The sequence below is a fragment of the Salvelinus alpinus genome, chromosome 26 (assembly GCF_045679555.1).
Source record: "Salvelinus alpinus chromosome 26, SLU_Salpinus.1, whole genome shotgun sequence".
Classification (NCBI taxonomy): Eukaryota; Metazoa; Chordata; class Actinopteri; order Salmoniformes; family Salmonidae; genus Salvelinus; species Salvelinus alpinus.
The window spans coordinates 19,258,677-19,281,506 of NC_092111.1; the positions used below are offsets into that span (position 1 = coordinate 19,258,677).

The window sequence follows — 22,830 nt, forward strand, 5'->3', positions numbered from 1 at the left end:
AACCCCCCCCCCCCCAATCAAACTTGTCACATGTGCTCACTGGAGTGAGGAGACGTGGAACGTTGGCTCAGGTCTCCAACCTGACTCGGCCAATCTCCTCGTGGGCCCCCCCAAAAAAATGTTGGGGGCTTCCTTGCTAGCCGTGTACCCTCGTAACGATGCCTTTGCTGCCTCCAGCTCCTCTTTGGGACAACGATATTACACAGCCTGCCTCCAGGGTCCTTTACCGTCCAGGATTTCCTCCCAAGTCCATGAGTCCCCCTTACCACGCTGCTTGGTCCATTTGTGGTGAGAGGTTCTGTCACGGCCGTCAACAGAAGTAGACCAAAGCGCAGCGTGCTGAGCGTACGTAATCCTTTATATGATGCCAACAAAAACAATAAATGGCCCTTTAGCTTCACGGTTGTTTTGGATTTGTTTATTGTTTTTGTCGGTGTCATATAAAGGAATATGTACGCTTACAACGCTGCGCTTTGGTCTACTTCTGTTGACGGCCGTGACAACTGGACTCAACAACCAGAGACTGTCTCTCAGAGGCTCTACACCAAACTCTGTCCAGCCAGCCCCAAGGGGCTCTGGATCTTCCCTCAGCAGCTGCTTCACTTCAGCCCAGACAAGGGGTATGAGGACTCGCTCCAAGAATAGCTATCGTAGCCTCTCTGGCTCTATAGCCAGTGGAACCTCTGACAGCACAAGCATCACACCATGGTCAGCAAAACCTCTGGTCAAAGTGTCACCAACCCCACTGCAGTGACGCCAGTTTCAAGTTGGGAGACAAAGAGAATCCAGCCCAACACCTTTTGTCCAGTACAGCCTCAATCTAGCTGCTCTGGATCAGTTCAGAATCCCTGAACTGTAGCACAAAGTGGAAGCTACAAGTCCAGAGGCGACACCCCCATACAAAACCACTAGGCTCTGTTAGGTTTCAAGATATTTTATTCTGTAGAGCTGCCTCTGTCTATAGTAATATGAAACCCTCTGCTGGTGTATCTATTCCTAACAGCTATGGCTCTACTCCGAGTGGAACAAGATTTTCTACCTCCAGCCAACCCAACTAAGGCCTTGTCCAGACTCAGAATAGAGGAGCCACCAGCCACACACCCTCCCTCGCCCACTATGGCCAGAACCTCACCCGCTATGGCCATCTATCCTGGTTTCAAGTGGACCAATGGAAGTTTTTGTCTGGAAGGGAATTGGCTTACACCCCTAACGGTCTACTGGTCAGGCCGTCTAGTGGTCTAAATTTAATTTAGACCAAGTCCTTTGGGTTTTGGTTCCACTGAAGGTGGGGAGTGCAACAAAAGGCAGTAGAAGTGGTTCAACCTCCAGTCAATACTCCCAAACCTCTGGCCAGAGAATAAATGGAGCCTTCACCTCAAGTAGCGGCATCCCCACTTCTAGCCTGGCCTCTCGCTCCAGTCTTTTTCGCCCTAGCGCTACAGCTAGTGGAAACTCCTATGGAGCCTACAAGCCTTGCTCTCCCTTGGGTCAACGCCAAAGCCTGTTTACCTCTAACCAGGGTGGAAGTGGTTCAACCTACAGACAGAATGTCCTTGCCAGAAGCCAAGCAGTGCTACACCTGCACAAACAAATGTCTGCTCAGAGGGGGAGCTACCAGCCCAGCTACACTGCCAGTCTCCAGCCTCTTCAGTTTTGCCCAGGCTGCCAGTTTTTCAACCTACATACAGAAAGCCCCTGCCACTGTCCCGAAGTCAAGTGGCTCTAAACCTGCCCCCAAGCTTGGCCTGTGCTGATATCAGCCCAGCTATACTCCCAATGCAGTGAAGTCCAACCCTAGGTCTGCCAGCGGCCCTACCCAAAGCCTCTCCTCTACAAGCTATGGCCTTACCCAGTGTTGGACTAGCAATGGCACCTCCACCACCCCTCAACGCTTCGCCCTGGCCACCATCCACAACATCTCAGAATACTACGGTGGAGCTTGTGTCCGTTGCCTCCAAGACTAAGTAGTGCCTCCTCCCCTAGCCACTCCAAACCCAGCTCTTCAAGTGTCAGCAAGCCACAGCCAAACCACACTGCACCCGCCAAGCAGAAAGCCACAGCACTACCTACGTCTGAGCTTTAGTATGGGAGCCCAGGGGTTGAGGTAAGATATCACAAAGCATCTTCGGGTGTTAGAACAGCTTTATAAATCTTATTTTCAGTAAGCACTTCAGATGCTTTGTGTGACTTGTTACTAATCTACATTTGTCTTCTTGGTGACACTCAACCGTTGTAGTTGAATCAATTTAAATGTTTAATGAATTTGTCTATTTTAGGAATTTTCTGTCTTTCACTTTAATCCTAACTAGTACATTTGGGAAATGTGTCACTTAAATGACTGCATTCAGACAAATCTTTATAATTAACCATTCACCCAACAGTAAGTTTGTTCTGTAATGCATTATTTGGCCATAAACTATGTCACCCTTGAACCCTTGACCAGGGCCAGCCATTAAGATTAGTGAAAGTAGGGCATACATTGGAGTGCGTATGATGTCCTCTCTCCTATGGGTTGAATGTATGGTTGGTCTACCTTGTATTGTCTCGCAGATAAACTGTTGTAGGAAGTGCATAGGAAACCAAACAATACCGCATCTGTTTTGTGGGCAATTCTGAATTCAGACAAAGCTAAACAGCAAAGAGGCCCCTTTTAATCATTTTCTATTTTGGCTTTCTAACAAACCATTCACCCAACAGTAAATTTGTCCTGTAATTAATTATTTGGCCATGTACTGTGCCATCCTTAAACCCTAGAGACCAGTGGCCAGGTATTGAGACTACTGTGTGAATGTAGGGCATCGCTATGTCACCCTTTATAGATGTGAATTGGCTGCCATCTACTGGTCAAATGGTGCACTGCAATTTTTGCTGGTTAGCGTAGATCAGGGGCGAATTCCTTATGCGGATTCTGTTGAAAGAAAATTCTTAAAATGAAGCAAATGAAACGAACCTGAGGAACCTACCAGAATTGGTCCAATAAAAACTGACGTTTTATTGGGAAAACGTTCCGTTTTGCAACTGTTTGGACTAATGATTACGCTCCCTTCAGTAAACTGTAGTCCAGGGGCACTCCACTACTATTACCGACGTAAAGTTGGTTTTATATACAGACATTCAACCGATATTCAGCAGACATTGGCCAAAAGACATTTAAAAATCAATAACTAATTCACGTTTGTCACAGAATCATCAAGCTATATATGATGTATTCTATAAATGTCTAGCATACTTTTACATCCTTTGTTTTCGAGGGGAATAGAAATAATAGAAATACTGTCACAATCGTCGAAATAACATTCGGACCAAGGCGCAGCGTGATATGGGTTCCACGTCTTTTTATTTGTGAAACGCACAAAAATTTTTTTTTTAACAGCGAACATCCGTGAAGCAATGGCGTGCTCCCAGGCAACTACACATAAACAAGATCCCACAAAAGTGGGGAAATGGCTGCCTAAATATGATCCCCAATCAGAGACAACGCTAAACAGCTGCCTCTGATTGGGAACCATACCAGGCCAACATAGAAATAAAACAACCTAGATTACCCACCCTAGTCACACCCTGACCTAACCAAAATGGAGAATAAAAAGGCTCTATGGTCAGGGCGTGACAAATACATAATCTATGAAATGCCATTTAAAGCGGTAAAAATCAGTAACTAATTCACTGATTATGACAATCATCAAATTAGGTAAGATTTATTCTATAAATGTCTATACTTTTACAACCTTTGCGTTGAGTAGAAATTCCAGTTTTGATTTGATAGAAATACATAAAATCTCAAATAGTGCATTTAAAGATTGCAGTAATTGAGTGATTGTCTCAAAGTGAAAATATGCATTTATTTGCAATAACTTTAAAGAAATGTTAATTTCAAGTGTAATTTGTTCTATATGAAGTTAGACAATGTTTACATAAAGTTGTACAATGTAAGATTGTAAACACTGTACAACTTGATGTCAAATCAATGTTCACATTTTTAGTGCAACAGTTCCACATTTTAAAGTAGTTACAAGGCACAACAGTCATTTATTTACACGTCTCTAATTTAACAGCAAAGAGGCCCCTTCCAATCATTTTCTATTTTGGCTTTGTTGAAGTCCTTCATCCCCAGACAAGCTGAATGGTACCATCTCTGGCACACAGAGCATTCTATCTGCAGTATTAAACACATGAAACAGGGTTATGTTTATTTACATGTAAATTACAGTTCTGGAATACCCATATTCTGTTAAATGCTTTTGCAATTAGGAACATTTTCAAATTGAATTGGATTTTGTTCAATTGCTAAGTTGACCTTAAATGACATGCATTTGACCACAACCCTGACAGAAGCACCCATAACTGTGGTGTTAATCATCGAGTATTCAGGCAATATAAATCACATAGTAATAAAGGCATACATTTGCAAAAAACGTATGCGTTTATAAAAAAGGTATCACACATCAATGTTGTAATGTCAAACATTACAATAATGGCAGTCTTTGAAATCAAAATAATTTTAATCGTCACTTGTGCCAGATACAATGTGTGTACCTATTACAGTGAATTGCTGTCATAGTATGTATCTAGTAACTCTCATAGTATAATAATAACAGAGTCATGATAATATAACATTAGAGCAATAACTAGGGTTGCAAAGGGATGTAATTTTCAATGGGAAGTTAAGTTTTGCATAAATTCATCAAAAAAGTTCACTTATATGTCACGTTCGTTTGAAGCATACTCGGACCAAGGCGCAGCGGATGTTGAGTTCCACATAATTTAATGAATAAAGTGAAACTTAGCAAAAACAAATAAACAATAAACTAACCGTGACTACAGAGATGCTACATGCACTAACTCAAAACAATATCCCATAAACACAGGTGGGAAAAACAGCTACTTAAATATGATCCCCAGTTAGAGACAACGATTACCAGCTGCCTCTAACTGGGAAACACACAAATAACCAACATAGAAAATAAACCTAGAACACCACATAGAAATAAATAAACTAGATCACCCCCAGTCACGCCCTGACCCACTTCACCATAGAGAAACAATGGCTCTCTATGGTCAGGGCGTGACATTATAACAGTGAACCTTTTTTTGTGGGATACACATAAAGCAATTATAGGTCTTGTGGCATATTTGAGTTAAACTACCCCCAATTCAATGGAATTGCAACCCTCTGTATGCACAGTACATTCTTCCATCACATGTGCAGCTGATTCTCAAGATCTTGCACACTAATGCGATGGTATTGAGCCCACACTACTACACTGTCTGAGTCAAGGACTACATGCTTTCTGGTCAGTTTTGATTACAATACTGGGTGGGGTGAATATATTTTATGACATACATGATTTTTTTGTTAACTAGTAAATAGTAGCCTACAGCAAAGTGTGTTTTAATCATTTCTAATTTGTTAACAATTTCTGCTAGTTAGTTTTTGCTACCATGTGAGGTTTGGCTTGCTTGAGCCTGCTAACTGAGGAGTGTTAATTCACCTGTTTCCATACATGTTTCATTTTAAAACATTTATCTCACAAAGGAGTTGTGTAATCTATCTGCTTAACTATTTATCTGTACATGGAGACATTTCACTGCAGCTAATGTAGAAGGAAAAGCTGTGTACATGTGCAAATACTGTGCCAAATCATATGTGAAGAACACGACAAAGATGCAGAATCATCTGGCCAAGTGCATAAAGTTCCCTCAGCCCTCACAACAAACAACCTGTGACAAAAGCCCCTCTACTTCTATTTGAGGTGAAAATGATGAATCAGACACCTTACTGATAGCGACAGCTCATGGTCCTCCTGGAATCAGAAGTTTTTTTGACTCAATGGAGGAACGTAGCCAGAGAAATGCTGATGAATGTCTTGCTCGAGCTGTGTATGCAACTGGTTCACCTCTGATGCTCACAGGCAATGTGTATTGGAAGAGATTTCTGAATGTTCTTCGCCCAGCATACACCCCTCCAACCAAACATGCTTTATCTACTCATTTGCTGGATGTAGAGTTCAACAGAGTTCAAGTGAAGGTCTGAAGGTCAAGCAATTCATAGAGAAAGCAGACTGTATTGCAATCATCTCTGATGGGTGGTCGAATGTTCGTGGACAAGGAATAATTAACTACATCATCTCCACCCCTCAACCAGTATTCTACAAGAGCACAGACACCAGGGACAACAGACACACCGGTCTCTACATCGCAGATGAGCTGAAGGCAGTCATCAATGACCTTGGACCACAGAAGGCATTTTCACTGGAGACAGACAATGCTGTGAACATGAAGGCTGCTTGGTCTAAAGTGGAGGAGTCCTACCCTCACATCACACCCATTGGCTGTGCTGCTCATACATTGAATCTGCTCCTCAAGGACATCATGGCACTGGAAACAATGCATACACTCTACAAGAGAGCCAGGGAAATGGTTAAGTATGTGAAGGGTCATCAAGTTATAGCAGCAATCTACCTCACCAAGCAAAGAGAGAAGAATAAGAGCACCACATTGAAGCTGCCCAGCAACACTTGTTGGGGTGGTGTCATCATGTTTGACAGTCTCCTGGAGGGGAAGGAGTCTCCAAGAAATGGCCATATCACGGTCTGCCAATATGGACAGCCCCATCGGGAGGATCCTCCTGGATGATGTATTTTGGGAGAGAGTGGTAAGCAGCCTGAAACTCCTGAAACCTAAAGCAGTAGCCATTGCACGGATTGAGGGAGACAATGCCATCCTGTCTGATGTTCAGACTCTGCTGGCAGATGTAAGAGAAGAAATCCGTACTGCCCTGCCCACTTCACTGTTGCTCCAAGCAGAGGAAACTGCAGTTCTGAAATGCATCAAAAAGTGTGAAGACTTCTGCCTGAAGCCCATACATGCCACAGCATACATATTGGACCCAAAGTATGCTGGCAAGAGCATCCTGTCTGGAGATCAACAAGGCCTATGGTGTCATCACTACCGTGTCTCGCCACCTTGGCTTGGATGAGGGCAAGGTTCTTGGCAGTCTGGGGAAGTACACTTCCAAGCAAGGGCTTTGGGATGGAGATGCAATATGGTAGTCGTGCCAACATATCTCATCAGCCACCTGATGGAAGATGCTTTGTGGATCTGAGGCTTTCCCCTGTTGTCTCCATCATCCTCCAAATCCCACCAACATCAGCCGCCTCAGAACGCAACTGGTCCTTGTTTGGGAACACACACACCAAAGCACACAACAGGCTGACCAATACAAGGGTTGAAAAATTGGTGGCCATCCAGGCAAATTTGAGGCTATTTGAGCCTGACAACGAGCCATCAACAAGGTTGGACAGTGACAGTGAAGATGAGGCCTCAGAGTCTGATGTTTAAGAAGTGGACATTGAGGTCCAGGGAGAACACGTGGACGCCTGCGAGGAAGACAACCAAAGCTTTAGTTTCTAGACTATCATTTTAGTTATGTTATGTTGATAACGTTTTTGGGAGATGCGATGGATCATTATTTTGTTGTTCAGTGAAATCATCCCATGTGAAGAGTCAACTCATTTAATTAAAGTTCAATTCGTAACTAAATTGTTGTTTTTCTATTGGAAGGATTTCATAATTTGCAATTATGTCTACTTATGATAAGGTTTATGTTTCTGTCTCCATATGATATGGTAAATATATCCAATGCAAAAAACATCTACATTTAAATGGTATTAATGTTCATTTGCATATATTCCCGTTTCCAACTACAATAGTCATTTACAACATTAACAATGTCTACCCTGTATTTCTGATCAATTTGATGTTATTTTAATGGACAAAAATGTTGATTTTCTTTAAAAACAAGGACAATTCTAAGTGACCCCAAACTTTTGAATGGTAGTGTATGTTATGGTTCACTCTGTTTTCCTTATCTCCACTGTGCACACCACATTCATGTATAAGTCAGTCTGGGCCACGCAATATTCATTTATAAGTCTGTCTGGGCCACGCAATATTCATTTATAAGTCTGTCTGGGCCACGCAATATGCATTTATAAGTCAGTTTGGGCCATGCAATATTCATGTATAAGTCAGTCTGGGCCATGCAATATTCATTTATAAGTCTGTCTGGGCCATGCAATATTCATGTATAAGTCTGTCTGGGCCATGCAATATTCATGTATAAGTCTGTCTGGGCCATGCAATATTCATGTATAAGTCTGTCTGGGCCATGCAATATTCATTTATAAGTCTGTCTGGGCCATGCAATATTCATTTATAAGTCAGTCTGGGCCTTGCCCAGAAATTATACTTTCTGTCTCCTGCCAATGCTTTAAACTTTAGTTTTAAACTTTAGTGAGAGCAACTCAGACACGGGTCCATGTGTTCAAATCAAATTAAAGTTTATTTGTCACGTGCGCCGAATACAATGCTTACTGACAGGCTCTAACCAATAGTACAAAAAAGGTATTAGGTGAACAATATGTAAGTAAAGAAATAAAACAACAGTAAAAAGATAGGCTATATACAGTAGCAAGGCTATAAAAGTAGCGAGTCTACATACAGACACCGGTTAGTCAGGCTGATTGAGGTAGTATGTACATGTAGATATGGTTAAAGTGACTATGCATATATGATGAACAGAGAGTAGCAGTAGCGTAAAAGAGGGGTTGGCGGGTGGTCGGTGGGACACATTGCAGGTAGCCCGGTTAGCCAATTTGTGGGAGCACTGGTTGGTCAGCCCAATTGAGGTAGTATGTACATGAATGTATAGTTAAAGTGACTATGCATGAATGATAAACAGAGAGTAGCAGCAGTGTAAAAAGAGGGGTTGGGAGGGGGCACACAATGCAAATAGTCCGGGTAGCCATTTGATTACCTGTTCAGGAGTATTATGGCTTGGGGGTAAAAACTGTTGAGAAGCCTTTTTGTCCAAGACTTGGCACTCCGGTACCGCTTGCCATGCGGTAGTAGAGAGAACATTGGTGAGCCTGGTGCGGTATTTGTTTTTAATGAAGTTTGTTGTGGAGAAGGCTGATTCACAGCTGTATGTGGAGCCAAACATGGTCAGGATGTAAAGTGCCAGTTTCTTGAACAGGGACATCAGCTGCAGGCACTATATTTCCCCAGAAAGTGACAGGGGCACAATCACCATCCTGCTCCTTCAAATACACATTTTCTTACAGCTCAATCAACTCCATTTGCAGTGATGCAACATCTACCCATCTGAAGATCTGTTTTACTTCTTCTGACAACTTGTCACATTTGTGACGAGGAAGAGGTTCTGGATGAGCAGCACCAGTTCTCTTCCAACAGTGAAGTCATCAAAGCGAGCCTTGTTCCTAAAACTCAAACTGAGTTGCCTTGTCACACTTTTGCTCTGTTAAGAAAGCTTTGATTTCCTCCTGAAAGGCCAGAAAGCGTTCCAAAACCCTGCATTTGCTGAGCTTTCTGACATTGTTGTGCATTAGTAAGTCATCAAAACTAGCATTGGCCTTTGTCAGAATGCCTCGTAGCAGATGAAGTTGATCAGTTTCATCATTGTTATCATGACCTCAGAATACTCGTTTCCCATACTGGCACATAGGACAGACTGATGGATGATGCAGTGATATGATGTCAGGTCAGGGTGGTACTCTTTCAAACATGCTACCAGTCCCCTCCCTCTTCCTATCATGGCTGGAGCTCCATCTGTGATGATGAAGACCTCTGACTTCAGACCTCTGACTTCAGATCTCACTCCCTGCTTTGTCAGCATCCCTTTGATGACCTCATGGATATCCTCTCCCCGTGTGTGTGTGTGCTTCTAGATTTGTTAAACCCAACAGCTCCTCACAAATTTCTTTCTTTGTTTCATTATAAAATCTGACAAACACCAGAAGCTGGGCATTATCAGTGTTCTGTTGATTTATCCACAGATAATGAAATACATGGTACATTCTGAATGGCCTCATCAAGTTGTGAAGTTAAAGCTACAGCTAATATTTCAGTTCTCCTCGTTGCTGTGGAATGTGACAGTGGGATCTGTTTGATCTTTTCCCTGAGCTCATCTTTTTGTTGACCTTCAAGCAAGGTGTCAGCAACTTCACACATGGATTATTTTACTATTTCAGTGTCTGAAAATGTTTTCCCAAAACCCAAGCTATCCTCAGTGAACACTCCATTGCATGTTGTTGGGCTATCAGGGAATTGACACGGACTTTGGTGGACCTCTCATATTGGGATTTGAGTTGGTTAATCTTGTTTGTTCTCACCTCCGTGTTCAGGGGATACGTGCGATCTAATTTACTATGCCTGGTGTCGTCATGGCGTTTAACATTGGCACTTTTCACGAGAGCTACGGACTCACTGCATATCAGGCACATTGGTTTTGTGCTAGTTGCGGGGAGAATTAATAAATACTGTCCCGTTTTCAGAGTCAACTTTTCTTTTTTTTAAACAAGCCATATTAACAAAGATACTGGCAACTAAACTCCTTCAATCTGTGATATTTACAGTTGAACCGTGGTCAAATCTTTCTGATTCTTTCTGCCTGCTTGTCCCAAGGTTCCACAGAGGATATTTTGAATAATGTGATTGGGTAAGACGCGGCCTCTTCTGTTTGCAAATAACCACGCGATTGGATTAGGCGGAGCACTAGTAGTGGTGGCCGTTGCTTCGAGAGAGAGCGAGAAAGAGAGGTTGCTGAGTTGTTCTTTTTTGAAGCTGTCTAAAAAATAATGTATTGACTTTTATATAACAAAATGCGATGTTGTCCGATTGACCCTTCTCTGCGTCCGGACCAGGACCGCGGTCCACCAGTTGAGTTTGGCTACTGTAGTCTGACATGATTTCCACATAACACAATAATTTGGATAGCCATGCTAGCTTCGCCCTCGTGTGGGTGCTAGCAAGCAGGCTAGATAGTGATAGGTATGAACAGCCAATCCAGTAGGGGCTGGAAGTTAAAGTGACCTTAGATTGGTCAATAGTGTCGCAGAGCAGCCTATTTGCATAAAGTTCACCTTTCCCCAACTTTGGTCCCGCATTGTTCACCATCCCTCGCCCACATCGCGCAACGGTCCCCTGGCTACTTCCCTTCCCTCCATTGACAATGAATGGCTTCCAAAGTTTCATCGCTCCCTGTCAAAATCCACTGTGCGGAGTGGATTCAAGATCACTCTATTGAAATTTAAAGGCAATGTTCCCTCATTCACGGCGACTTCATTCACGGTAAACGCTGCAGCATATGTCGGCTCAATCGGAAATTACGATACTTCTTGGATATGGATGGAATTCAGCCCTGAGGCTTGTGTAAGTATACTTTACTACAACACAATAACCACAAACTTCACTTTGCATCTAACAATAACCATGTTTCCATCCATCATTTGTATGCGAGTCATACCATATAAAAAACATGACAGCCGTGACGGAAACAGGAATGTTGGGTGTAATTTTATAAATGCAGACAGAATTTGTTTGTTTGACATGATGAGATCTTTTTGTGTCTGTGAAATTAACTATGTGGAAATAGAGGTGAAAATTCCTTTTTGCACAAATATTGAAGTAAAGGTAGTCACGTGATGATATGGCGTGTGGTCTCCAACTAGACTTTGGAAACCATGCAGTTTATTAGGCTACAGATGAAATAATGAACTTCACAGGGTGGTGAAAGTGCACAGTGATCTTAATGCTCCTTCCCAATAAATATGGAGGCTCTTAATCAATCAAATGTATTTATAAAGCCTGTTTTACATCAGCAGATGTAACAAAGTGCTCTACAGAAACTCAGCATAAAACCCCAAACAGCAAGCAATGCAGATGTAGATGCACGGTGGCTAGGAAAAGCATCGATCATCATGTCACAAAAATGACTGCTGTTTGACAATCTTATCATATAGACCAGGGGTTCCCACAACCCCTTGTGCCCCACAGTTTGGGAGCACTGATGTAGACTATACCGGCGCAGGCTACCTGCACTGTATCTGCCAGCTGTTGGCTAAAGCACATGTGCCAAGAACAGAGTAGCACATTTGCTATTTAATGCAATAATTTTTGTGACAAAACTGTCGGTAGAGTTGAAAATGCGATGGAAACACATTGAACTTAAAATGTTTATTCAGTACATGAAAACGTTTGCGAAATCACACACTGATTTTTATTTGCAACAAGTCCGTTTGGTGGAAACACACCACTAGTGGGACAATTTGCATATTTCCTTCATGCGGATTCTAGAATATTCATGAAAATCTGTCGCCAATTGGATGGAAACCTAGCAGTGTGGCCCTAAAATATGATTAGAGCTCATTCAATCACTGGTGGGAACCAATGATAGGCCTCTACATCATTGAAATTAGTTAGATTTCAGATTTTCATGTGAATATTGACAAATGTTCGCATTTTCTCTATCAATTTGACTTGTTGCGGATAAAAGGCTGTGCATGATGATGTAGTTTACATAATTACATTTGCGGTTCAATTCCCATGTACCAAATACAAAAAAAAATATACAAGTTGGTTTCCATTCCATTTTCACCTCTACTGATGGTTTTGTCACAAAATACTGTAGGCCTATATTGCATTTATATAGCTAATGTGCCCATTATGGTTATGGCATGTGCTCTAGCCAACAGCTGGCAGATACAGTGAAGGTAGACTGGCCTACATGATGAGGTGATTATGGACAAAAGAGAGATGATTTGTATTTGTCAAATGGCAGCCAAGCATCGATCATCATGTAATTTTCATTAGCTCACTGTTAACATGATATATAGATCTACAAGTTCGTCCTGTTTGATTTCCTACAAATAATTATCCTGTTACAGCAGTGGTTATTAATTTTTAAAAATATATATATTTCACCTTTATTTAACCAGGTAGGCTAGTTGAGAACAAGTTCTCATTTACAACTGCGACCTGGCCAAGATAAAGCAAAGCAGTTCGACACATACAACAACACAGAGTTACACATGGAGTAAACAAACATACAGTCAATAATACAGTAGAAAAATAAGTCTATATACAGTGTGTGCAAATGAGGTAAGATAAGGGAGGAAAGGCAATAAATAGGCCATAGTGGCGAAGTAATTACAATATAGCAATTAAACGCTGGAGTGATAGATGTGCAGAAGATGAATGTGCAAGTAGAGATACTGGGGTGCGAAGGAGCAAAATAAATAAATACAGTATGGGGATGAGGTAGTTGGATGGGCTATTTACAGATGGGCTATATACAGGTGCAGTGATCTGTACGTGTGAATTCACATACAGATCTAATTTTCAATAGATTCCAGTTCAAATGACATATACACTGTGTACAAAACATTAGGAACATCTTCCTAATATTGAGTTTCACCTCCTTTTGCCCCCCAGAACAGCCTCAATTCATCAGGGCATGGACTCTACAAGGTGTCAAGCATTCCACAGGGATGCTGGCCCATGTTGACTCCAATGCTTCCCACAGTTGTGTCAAATTGGCTAGTTGCCCTTTGGGTGGTGGACCATTCTTGATACACACAGGAAACTATTGATCTTGAAAAACTCAGCAGCGTTGCTGTTCTTGACACACATTCGTCGGGGCATGGAGTCTACAAGGTGTCAAGCATTTCACAGGGATGCGGGCCCATGTAGACGCCAATGCTTCCCACAGTTGTGTCAAATAATATCTATAGTTGACTTCTGGAAAAACTCAAAAGGAGGTAAAAACAAGTGGAAAGACGAACTGCTAATATGGGATCCACCAAAAGGGCAACACAGAGTTTACGAACACCACCTTTGGGTGGTGGACCACTCAATACACATGGGAAACTGTTGAGTGTGGAAAAACCAGCAGTGTTGCAGTTCTTGACACACCTACTACCATATCCCGTTCAAAGGCACTTAAATATGTTGTCTTGCTCATTCACCCTATGAATGGCACACATACACAATCCATGTCTCAATTGTCTCAAGGCTTAAAAATCCTTGTTTAAGCTGTCACATTGCCTTCATCTACACTGATTTAAGTGGATTAAACAAGTGGCATCAATAAGGGATCATAGCTTTCACCTGGATTCACCTGGTCAGTATGTCATGGAACGAGCAGGTGTTCTTATGTTTTGTACACAGTGTACATCTAAAACCATATGAAATCAAACCAAATGTATTTATAAAACTCTTTTTTTTATTATTATTATTTTTTTACAAAGTGCTTATACAAAATTCAGCCTAAAACCCAAATAGCAAGCAATGCAGATGTGGCTCGCAAAAACTCCATAGAAAGGCAGAAACCTGTGTGTAATCTTCATAGGGCTAACCCTCCTGAATGGGAATGCAAAAACTTTTCTTCTTTTTTCTTTTACATGTAATCACTGATATTGCACTTTTACGACGGTCCCTAAACCACCTGAGCGCCAGAAAACAGAATATTGCCTTCTGTTCGACCCTGTTAAGGGAAGAGTTCAACTATCGGTAAAAACAAAAGGTGTATTTTGCTCTCTACCGTCATCTGATTCTACATATGACCCTAGGACGTTCCGTCGGACAGCTATTGACGAGCGAACTCTGAATATCTAAAGTAGCCTAAAAAGTAATTTACTGCGGTGATAGATTTTGGTTGGAGTAACTCTCTCGCTTTATTACCTTGTCGCGCAGGTGAAAAACTGTTGTAGGAAGCATTTGAGAAACGAAACTATTCCGCGTCTTTTTTGTGGGTAATTCAATTTAAAAAAATAAAAATAAAAATGTGAACTCTTCCTCTTTATGGAATATAACCTTTCGGACGAAAACTCGGTGGAGAACCGCGATCACCCTTCGGATGCGGTGAGTAAGACATCGCCTGAACACATGGAAACGCTAAAACAGCCAAATTAATAAACCCAGGTGTAACTTATTTTAAAGTATCAATTACAGATGGAACGAAAGTTGATTAGATATGTGTTTTGGAAGTAGCACCTTGACAATTGTATTTTTTTTGTTCTTGACAAAAGGCTGTAGATGGACTGAAAAGGTCGTCGTCCATTTCAACCAGTTGTTCTGCGTCCCAGCATATGACAGTAGTAACCTTTCATTGTATGAAGTAGGCCCGGCCCTGCTTTCATCAAACATCTGATCAGAACATTGTTTTAGTCACCCCCCCCATTACATTCACTTTATGACACATTTGTTTAAATTTTGGCCTACGTTGAATGGACACCGTCTTCATCCTGGCTTCCATATGGCCTTTGTTGACTTTCTTTGAAAGTACGTTTTGAACATAGCCTACAGGCCAGAGGGGTATACTACATAGCAGGTTCAATGAGTTAGCCAGCTCACTTCAATCAACAACTAGAAATAACTCGCTTTTCTGGTTCATTAAGAAAGCTAAACTTACATATGTGTTTTTGGTTGTTTAATCAATTAAACAACCAACCCGTTTCAAGCTTATGTTTCTAAAAAATAAAAAGTTATTTAAGCAAGTTAGCTGGCTAATTCAATAATTACCCCTCGGAGACCCAGGCTGCAAATGTTTTTCCTATCACAGCAATATCACACCTGAATCAATTTCTCACCTAATCACCAAGCCTTGGATTTAGTTTAATCAAGTGTGTTAATGCTGGGCTAGAACAGAAACGTGCACCAGTGTGAGCAGTTTTTGTATTTAAACTGCTTGTGTTTCATTGATTTTAAAACTAATTTGAGCCCTATAGAACCAGTTGGGTAACTGCTTGGCACTAAGGGATATGTGGTGATCGGTATTGTTGGTCGGTTTGGAAGAGGTTTAGTTTTCCATGCCATGGGCCTGCAGCAAACATTTGACATAGACAATACTACATAGATATTAAGTCTATTGATTCACGGCTACTTTGTTGTCTATTTGAAGCCGCTGATTATTATGACAGGATTAAGCAATGTTTAAAATATATATAACATACATATTTCCTACATTAATGTAATGAATTGCCCTCCCCCACACTCCCCGTCCTCTTCTTTCCCAGGCCTTGGCTCTAGTGAGCCACCATGCCCAGCAGCATCACAGGGAGCCCCAGACCCTGGTCAGAGCCAGGGGGCCAGGTCGGCCTCGTCCCTGTGGAACCCAACCATCTCCTCTACCGGGGCAGCAGCACCAGCCAGGAGTCCTGCTATGAGGAGCGATGTGTGGACCCGGTGGAGGTGAGGCACCACAAGGCCCACCGCGGGGATGTGCAGAGCAAGGCGGCTGAGGAGATCATCGGCTTCATCCCCGGATCAGCAGACTCTCCTCCAGGGGATCATGGGTGTGGTCCTTGTGCCCCCTCCTCCCCAGGCAGCTGGAAGAACTGGGTGTGCAGCTTGCTGACCTGTGGACTCTACATGGTGTGTCGGAGCACCATCCTGGCCCCCAGTCCCACAGGGAGGTCCCCAGATGACGATCAGGAGAAGGTCAACCTCCGGGGTCTCCAGAGCTACCCTGGGGCCAACGACCCCCAAACCAGGAAGGAGGGCGGGGGTAGTGGCTCTGATTGGTCGGAGGACATCTACATCAGAGGAGTCAAAGTGGACATTCCCAAAATGGAGGAGGAGCCGGTGGTCATTACCAGGCCTCCGTTACACAATGAAAGAGGTGGAAGAGGGAGACGGTACAGCCCTCCATCCTACTCCTGGTATGAGGGGGATATGGGTGATCTGAGCATGGGTGACGTGGACTCTCTGATCACCCAGAAGCTTTTGGAGCTGTACTCTGAGTACCAGATCGAGGAGCTGGCCCACTGCACCTCGGACTCAGTGTTCCTGAAGAAGACCGGTGAGATCAGCCAGCTGATCAGTGACCTGGCCGAGGAGCATCAGCTTGATGAGCAGGACGCAGAAGGTCGACTGGTCAAGGGCATCATCAGGTAGCTACCATTCACTGACATTTGCTGGTAGTGTTTAACTGCCTTGATCAAGGGCACAACAAGTGTGTGTGTGTGCATGCAAGCTGTTGGGAATGTGACAGCAAATCAATACATTTCCTTTTGTAAAATGGACAATAAAGTTTATACTATTTTAATCCGTTCTATCCATTCAGGATCAGCACTAGGAAGAGCAAGAAGAGACCTCCGTACCAAAGGTCACAGAGGAGAACCTCCGACAGCGGAAACGAAACCATGAGCAACTACCAAACATCAACCATCGGCAATAACAGTAAGCAACACCTCTACTGATAAACAACCGCTTTTCCCCTATTTTACGTACTTGTTGAAGGAATACTTCATGGGCTTTCATTTGTTATTCCACTGTTAGTTGACTGTCACTCTGTTTTACCTCAAAGATGATTACGATATCCAGATATCCAAGGAGACAGATTCTGATATGAACGCTAGGAACATGAGGATGAACAGTGGAGCAGGTAAGAGACTTTCCGTGGGTACTGTATGTTGTGTGTCCTGCACAGTGTTATTGTAGTCCTCATTAAGAGCTTGTTATGATAGGGTTAGAGTCCTTCAATACACACTTTTTTTTTACTGAAATCACAGTGTGTCCCCTGTGTTCATTTAGCAGTGGCACATTGCTGCAGGGGTTTTCAACTCTTAAGCTACGAGGTCCGGAGCCTGCTGGCTTTCTGTTCTACTTGATCATTAATTGTACCCACCTGGAGTCCCAGGACTAAATCAGTCTCTGATTAGAGAGGAACTATGAGTGGAACTGACTTCGAGGTTCAGTTTGAGGGATGAAGATTATTTGATCTTGACGATGATGGTCTTGAACCAATTATGTATATATGACTAAACCTGTGGTCTTCAAACTGCATTTTGCACACTTTTTTTTGTAAGTTTACGTTAGCGATCTTGATGTCGAGGTACTCCTGATTTGAGTTTTTATGTCATTTGTATATTTGTGTGAACTATGAAGCCAAAGACACATTTCCACTTAGCGTGGACAATGAAGTTTGTCTGTTCTATTATGTTCTGCATCTCATGCCTTCTTTATCATATTTTGATTTAAGCAGAAAATTCTGAACGTCAGATGTCTGTGTTTGGCATGCCCCTGCCCGGGACCTCAGTCAGAACATGATGATCCATCTTCAACACTACTGATACCATGGAGCTACTCACCAGTCTCCAGCTGAAGAGGTTGGGAGCCATACAGATACACATATTATATGTTCTATTTAATTCTATGTTGGAAACTTTAAGGAGCCTGAGAATTGCACTATGTTAAATGAAGTGGGAGGAGTATAATGCGTATGCAAACTCCTCTGAAGACCATGACTTTACTTTGAAGGCGATATTATGAATCGTGTCATCTGTATATTGAAGGATTATAATGTAACCAGGGTAGTGAATGTATCTTTGATTCTGGCATATTGTGCCCTTGTTTGGGGGTTGGCCTGTCTCATAGAAAAGCCGCTGTAGACTTACTTACCAAACCCTTCCAGCAGCTCCCCCTGTTTTGTTGTCCGTTTCTCTTATTGCCCTCCAATTACATCAGTGGTGGTGTGTGTTCCGTTACCCTTGAAAAACAACTAGCTATTTTGATATGAAACTCGACTCTCCACTGCTGCCGGACCTCTTTCTGCATTATCACTTCAACCCACAACACTGACACGAGAATCAGTTTCAAGGTAGTGTACTCACATCCAGGGACTTGCAGGGTAAAGTAAACTGACTCGAGGAAGATAGATAACTGCACACTTGATTGGTCAACGGTTTAATAGTGCAACATGTAGACACCATGAACTAACCTGGAATGTACTGGGGGCCAAAAAAACACTTGGAACGGATGAAGAGGGAACACCTCAAAGACAATGAATGTTATTGACGTATTGGTGACTTTGAAATACAATTGTAGATGTGCTTTTTGATGCCAAGAGAATAGCATAGTCCTGTACCTAACTAGGTAATATTTTACTTGACACCCAGTGTCATAACATGTTATGACATGGTCTTAACCATGTCATATGTCACAACACTTGATATATCCGGTAATAATATGGTCATTACACTGTCATGACCCATATATTTACACCTGTTGTGACATATATTGTGTTATTTTATGGCTGGTTATGGAATCAAAACTCACATTTATTCAAAATAGTTTTCCCCCCCGGAAGTGTCCTTTTGTTTTTAAAGATTGTTTCTTAAATCCTTTGTTCTAATGAATTCTTTAGTCATGTTTTTGTTATATTTTAAGTAACTTGTAGAAAATACTCTTTTTGACACTGTCATGAAGCATTATGACCATCATCCTATAAGTCACCTATCGCATACATGCTGTTATATACGTCATCAGTCAAAAAGAGAGTCTTGTCCTGCTCCTGAAATCTGCATCTGCGTTCATCCCAGTCATCAGCAACGGAGCGTTGGGGTAGGTGCATGCCTGACATCAATGTGTGTGCAATTACAGTGATCATTTCATGTGGTCAATTTCACACACAAATATAGAACATGTCAACAGTGTAATTGTGTAATGGAATGTTTTGCCTTGTGTGGTAGGTTTTGACACTCTTATGTAGGTGTCATAACCAGCAATAAAATAACGCAATATGTGTCACATGTCAAAATATGTGTCATGACAGGGATATGACCGTATTATAAAAGGTTATGACATATTAAAACATGGTTATGACCATGTCATAACGTGTTATGACGCTGGGTGTCAAGTGAAGTGTTACCCATGACGGTAATCCTAATATGTTTGTATTGCTTTAAAATTGGTTAGGGTCCAAAATCTCTCACGAGCATGTGGCCTGGTTAATGATTAACATGATCTCATTGTAGACGCCAATGACTATATACTTGAAATTAAATTGTATGTGTGCATTTCTGTGATTTATATAAAACTATTTTTTTTAAAGGGATGCACAAGCATAAATTAAGTTGTAACGGCATTGATGCCATGCTATTCTTGCGCATTTTGTCTTCTGTTTTATTGTGGCTGGTATAATGTTGCTCTCTATGGGGAAAATTCTTACTTCCACTGAAGTCTAATTTTAGTTATGTACAATGAGACTATGTGGAAGTTAGGATCCGCCTCTAAGAATGTCTAAATTAATGACTTGTTAATAAAAAAAATCTTTCAGGCAAGAATGTCAACCTGTGACTAGCGCACCAGTAGAAGAGGCCCAGTCATATGTTTTGTGTGTGTTGTTGACATTTAATTTCTGTGTTTTCATTCTTTCTAAATAGCCTTTTCCCGTCGCATTACTGGACATGAATCAGCCAGTTACTCACACACAGTACTCTTCCAATCTATCTACAACTCACTTCTATTGTGTGGATGTTGATGTATTGAAATGGAAGAATCTCTGACAACATGCAGACTGCGAACCAATGAGGGTTCTGTGATGTGAAATGTTTAGATGGTTGCGAATTGAAATTAAAGATCGATTCTACTATGGATAGCAAGCATATATTTTATTCTACTTAAAAAAAAATGTCTGAGTGTTCTGTAATGTAATGTTTTGCCCTGTTGAACAGGCCCAAATGTACACAGATATCTTTGGCAGGTGCACAGTACCAGGGTGTTTACTTGTGCCCCCTAGGGACAACTTTTATCTTTGGCAAGGACAAAATAATACAGACCACCGAATGACTGTAAAACAGGTCATTCTGGTCCTGGGCATAGACAGGAAATTGATAAGAGGTAGGTTTACAGGAAATATGAGTGTTGACACATTGTTGGGGTATTAATACACAGTCTAAAGCTGCATTTTGCTAGCCTTCCTTATCATGCATTGGTGAGTTTCCCAGGTCACGTCACTCAAGGGATTTTTGCTACTTTCCATTCCATACCCTGTACAGTGTACAGCACAACAGATACTTGTAGTTACAGGTAGAATACCACAGGTAGGAGCCAGAGTACATATCATGCTAAGAGCCAGTACAATATTACAGGGTTATTCGATCAATAGAAAATACCGTTGCACTCACTTCATTTATTTTATCACACCACTGATAAATTGTCAGATACATGCCAAAAGTAAATGATAGAACAATGACTAAATGTGTGTATAGAAGAGAGGATAAACAAACATTTAGTTTATGAAACTTTTATTGCCTGGTTGCATTCTTCACGTTCATATTTGTCATAGTAGAAAATACCCTAAAATATAATTCAAACACATACACCATACACACACACTTTCAGCTTTATTCTTGTCTAATGAACAGCATCTCACTTAACAAACCAAACAGATCCGCCTGACCAATAACAGGTCTGAAGAACACTTCTGTGATGAGTGATTGGCTGACAGTCTGTAAGTCAGAGGTCGATAGTAGGATGCAGCTGAATCGACCCAAGTCTCCTGGGTGAAGGGTCAGCACAACCTCCTGTAGAGCTCTCTGGGCCTCCTGTTGGAGACTGTTGATGAGTACAGTGGTGCTTAGTCCTGGGATATCTGTTAAGAGGAAGTGAGGGAAATGTCAAATCAATTGTATTCCAGCATCAGTAGTTCAACACTGACAGAAGAAAGAGGAAAGCTGTTTGCCGTATTTGTCATGTTGGATGATTAAATAATCATCGATTTATGGCATTGATTGCTTCAAATATTTACATCAAATGAAATGAATACAATGTCAGTTTAAGTAGATTTGGAGTTTCACATTACATCATGGCATGCTGAGAAGAAGTAGAAGAAGATCTTTACCTGGATTGAACAGCATAGCTCCCTTCAGATAGGCATATTCCTTTGGGCTGAGATCCAGAGTCCACAGTCTGTTCAGACAGGATCTGAGTTTATGCACCCCAGCCAGGGTGGGCAGCAACCTCTTCCCCTCATCTTCCACCTCCTGCTCTTCCTCACTCTGTGGCCCCTGACCGTTGAGGAGGATCCTCCTCAGCATGCTAGCCTGTGGAACATCCTTCACCTCGAACACAGTCCGTTCCTGGGCCAGGCCCAGACAGAACAGGGGCACCCAGCAGTCCCTCAGCAGAGATAGCTGATCCTCCACTGGAAGCTGACTGAAGGAGGGTAAACTCTTCATGAAGCAGATGGTTTTGACCAGAACATCAGACACCATCTGACAGGTTCCCTCAGAGTTCTTCAGACACACTGCCGCTTGCAGTGACAGTTGTGAGGCATCATCTTATTGTAGTTGTACTGGTTCACCTGGTTGTTGTTGATCAGGCTGTCGTTGTTGCTGTAGTTACTGTCCGCCCGGCTCAGGATGTTGTACAGGATGGTGTGAGGCTGCTGTTGTTGCTCCCGGTAACCTGAACAGTGACAGGTGGTCTTCATCTCTTCAAGAGGAAACATCATGGAGAATTCCCCGTTGAGGATCAATAAAGTATCAATCAATCAATAGATGATAAGATGTCCCCAGTTGCTGAGGCTTTACAGAGCTATGCTACAGACGTGAGAATAGCCACATTCTCTCTTTGAAATGTTGTCCAGCAGTATGATCAGCAGCTCTGACTGTCTGACAACTCCAGTAGACTGAGTATTATTTATAGGAAGACAGGACACGCTCCTCTGATCTGTGTGTGACAAGTCAGCCTTGACCCCTCCCCCTCAAACCACACACACTCACACCTGAGAACAACAGAGTGACCCTGGACTGCTCAGCTCTCTGCGTTAGGTTCTCTCCACGTGGAGCGAGGTGATAGGGCATATTCAATACAACTGTGACATTTGGCCTGCAGGGAGGGAGAGACGTGAGGAAGCCGGCTGCACTACGAGATCAATGACATTTATCATGTTGATCTGACTACCAAGGACGGGGTCAATGCTCCCATACAGACTACCACCCCAACACACAGCCTTGGTTCAGTCTTCTATGTTTTGCTAGTTAAGGGGTAAATGCAAACTCAGGATCATAGGATATCAGCATTTGGTATTGACAAAGAGCAATATAATTTTAGGAAAATAATGACACAAGTAGCCTAGATCCTAATCATGTAGATAGGTATAATTTTTTTCTTATTATCAATAGCCTACTTTATTTTTGGCCTTTCATGTGTTTTTGCAAATAGGCTAGGTATCCTAGAAAAAAA

At 42.1% G+C, this 22,830-nt stretch overlaps 1 protein-coding gene and 1 pseudogene across 4 annotated transcripts; one reads left to right on the plus strand and one right to left on the minus strand.

The window, feature by feature from the left end:
* The first annotated feature begins 10,953 nt into the window (after nucleotides 1-10,953).
* LOC139554885 (keratinocyte differentiation factor 1-like) lies at nucleotides 10,954-20,239 on the plus strand. Of its 4 annotated transcripts, none has more exons than XM_071368125.1 (5): nucleotides 10,954-11,232; nucleotides 15,876-16,751; nucleotides 16,925-17,040; nucleotides 17,168-17,245; nucleotides 17,843-20,239. In XM_071368125.1, the coding sequence occupies exons 2-5, from the start codon at nucleotides 15,898-15,900 to the stop codon at nucleotides 17,908-17,910; spliced, it is 1,116 nt and encodes a 371-aa protein (XP_071224226.1). In that variant the 5' UTR covers nucleotides 10,954-11,232; nucleotides 15,876-15,897; the 3' UTR covers nucleotides 17,911-20,239. The 4 variants fall into 4 exon arrangements, with proteins under 4 accessions (XP_071224226.1, XP_071224224.1, XP_071224227.1 ...); XM_071368123.1 differs by lacking the exon at nucleotides 10,954-11,232 and adding an exon at nucleotides 14,295-14,721; XM_071368126.1 differs by lacking the exon at nucleotides 10,954-11,232 and adding an exon at nucleotides 14,295-14,721 and having other exon boundaries at nucleotides 17,846-20,239.
* Nucleotides 20,240-20,871: 632 nt separating this feature from the next.
* LOC139554886 (nuclear receptor subfamily 0 group B member 2-like) lies at nucleotides 20,872-22,286 on the minus strand (annotated as a pseudogene).
* Between the last annotated feature and the right edge of the window lie 544 nt (nucleotides 22,287-22,830).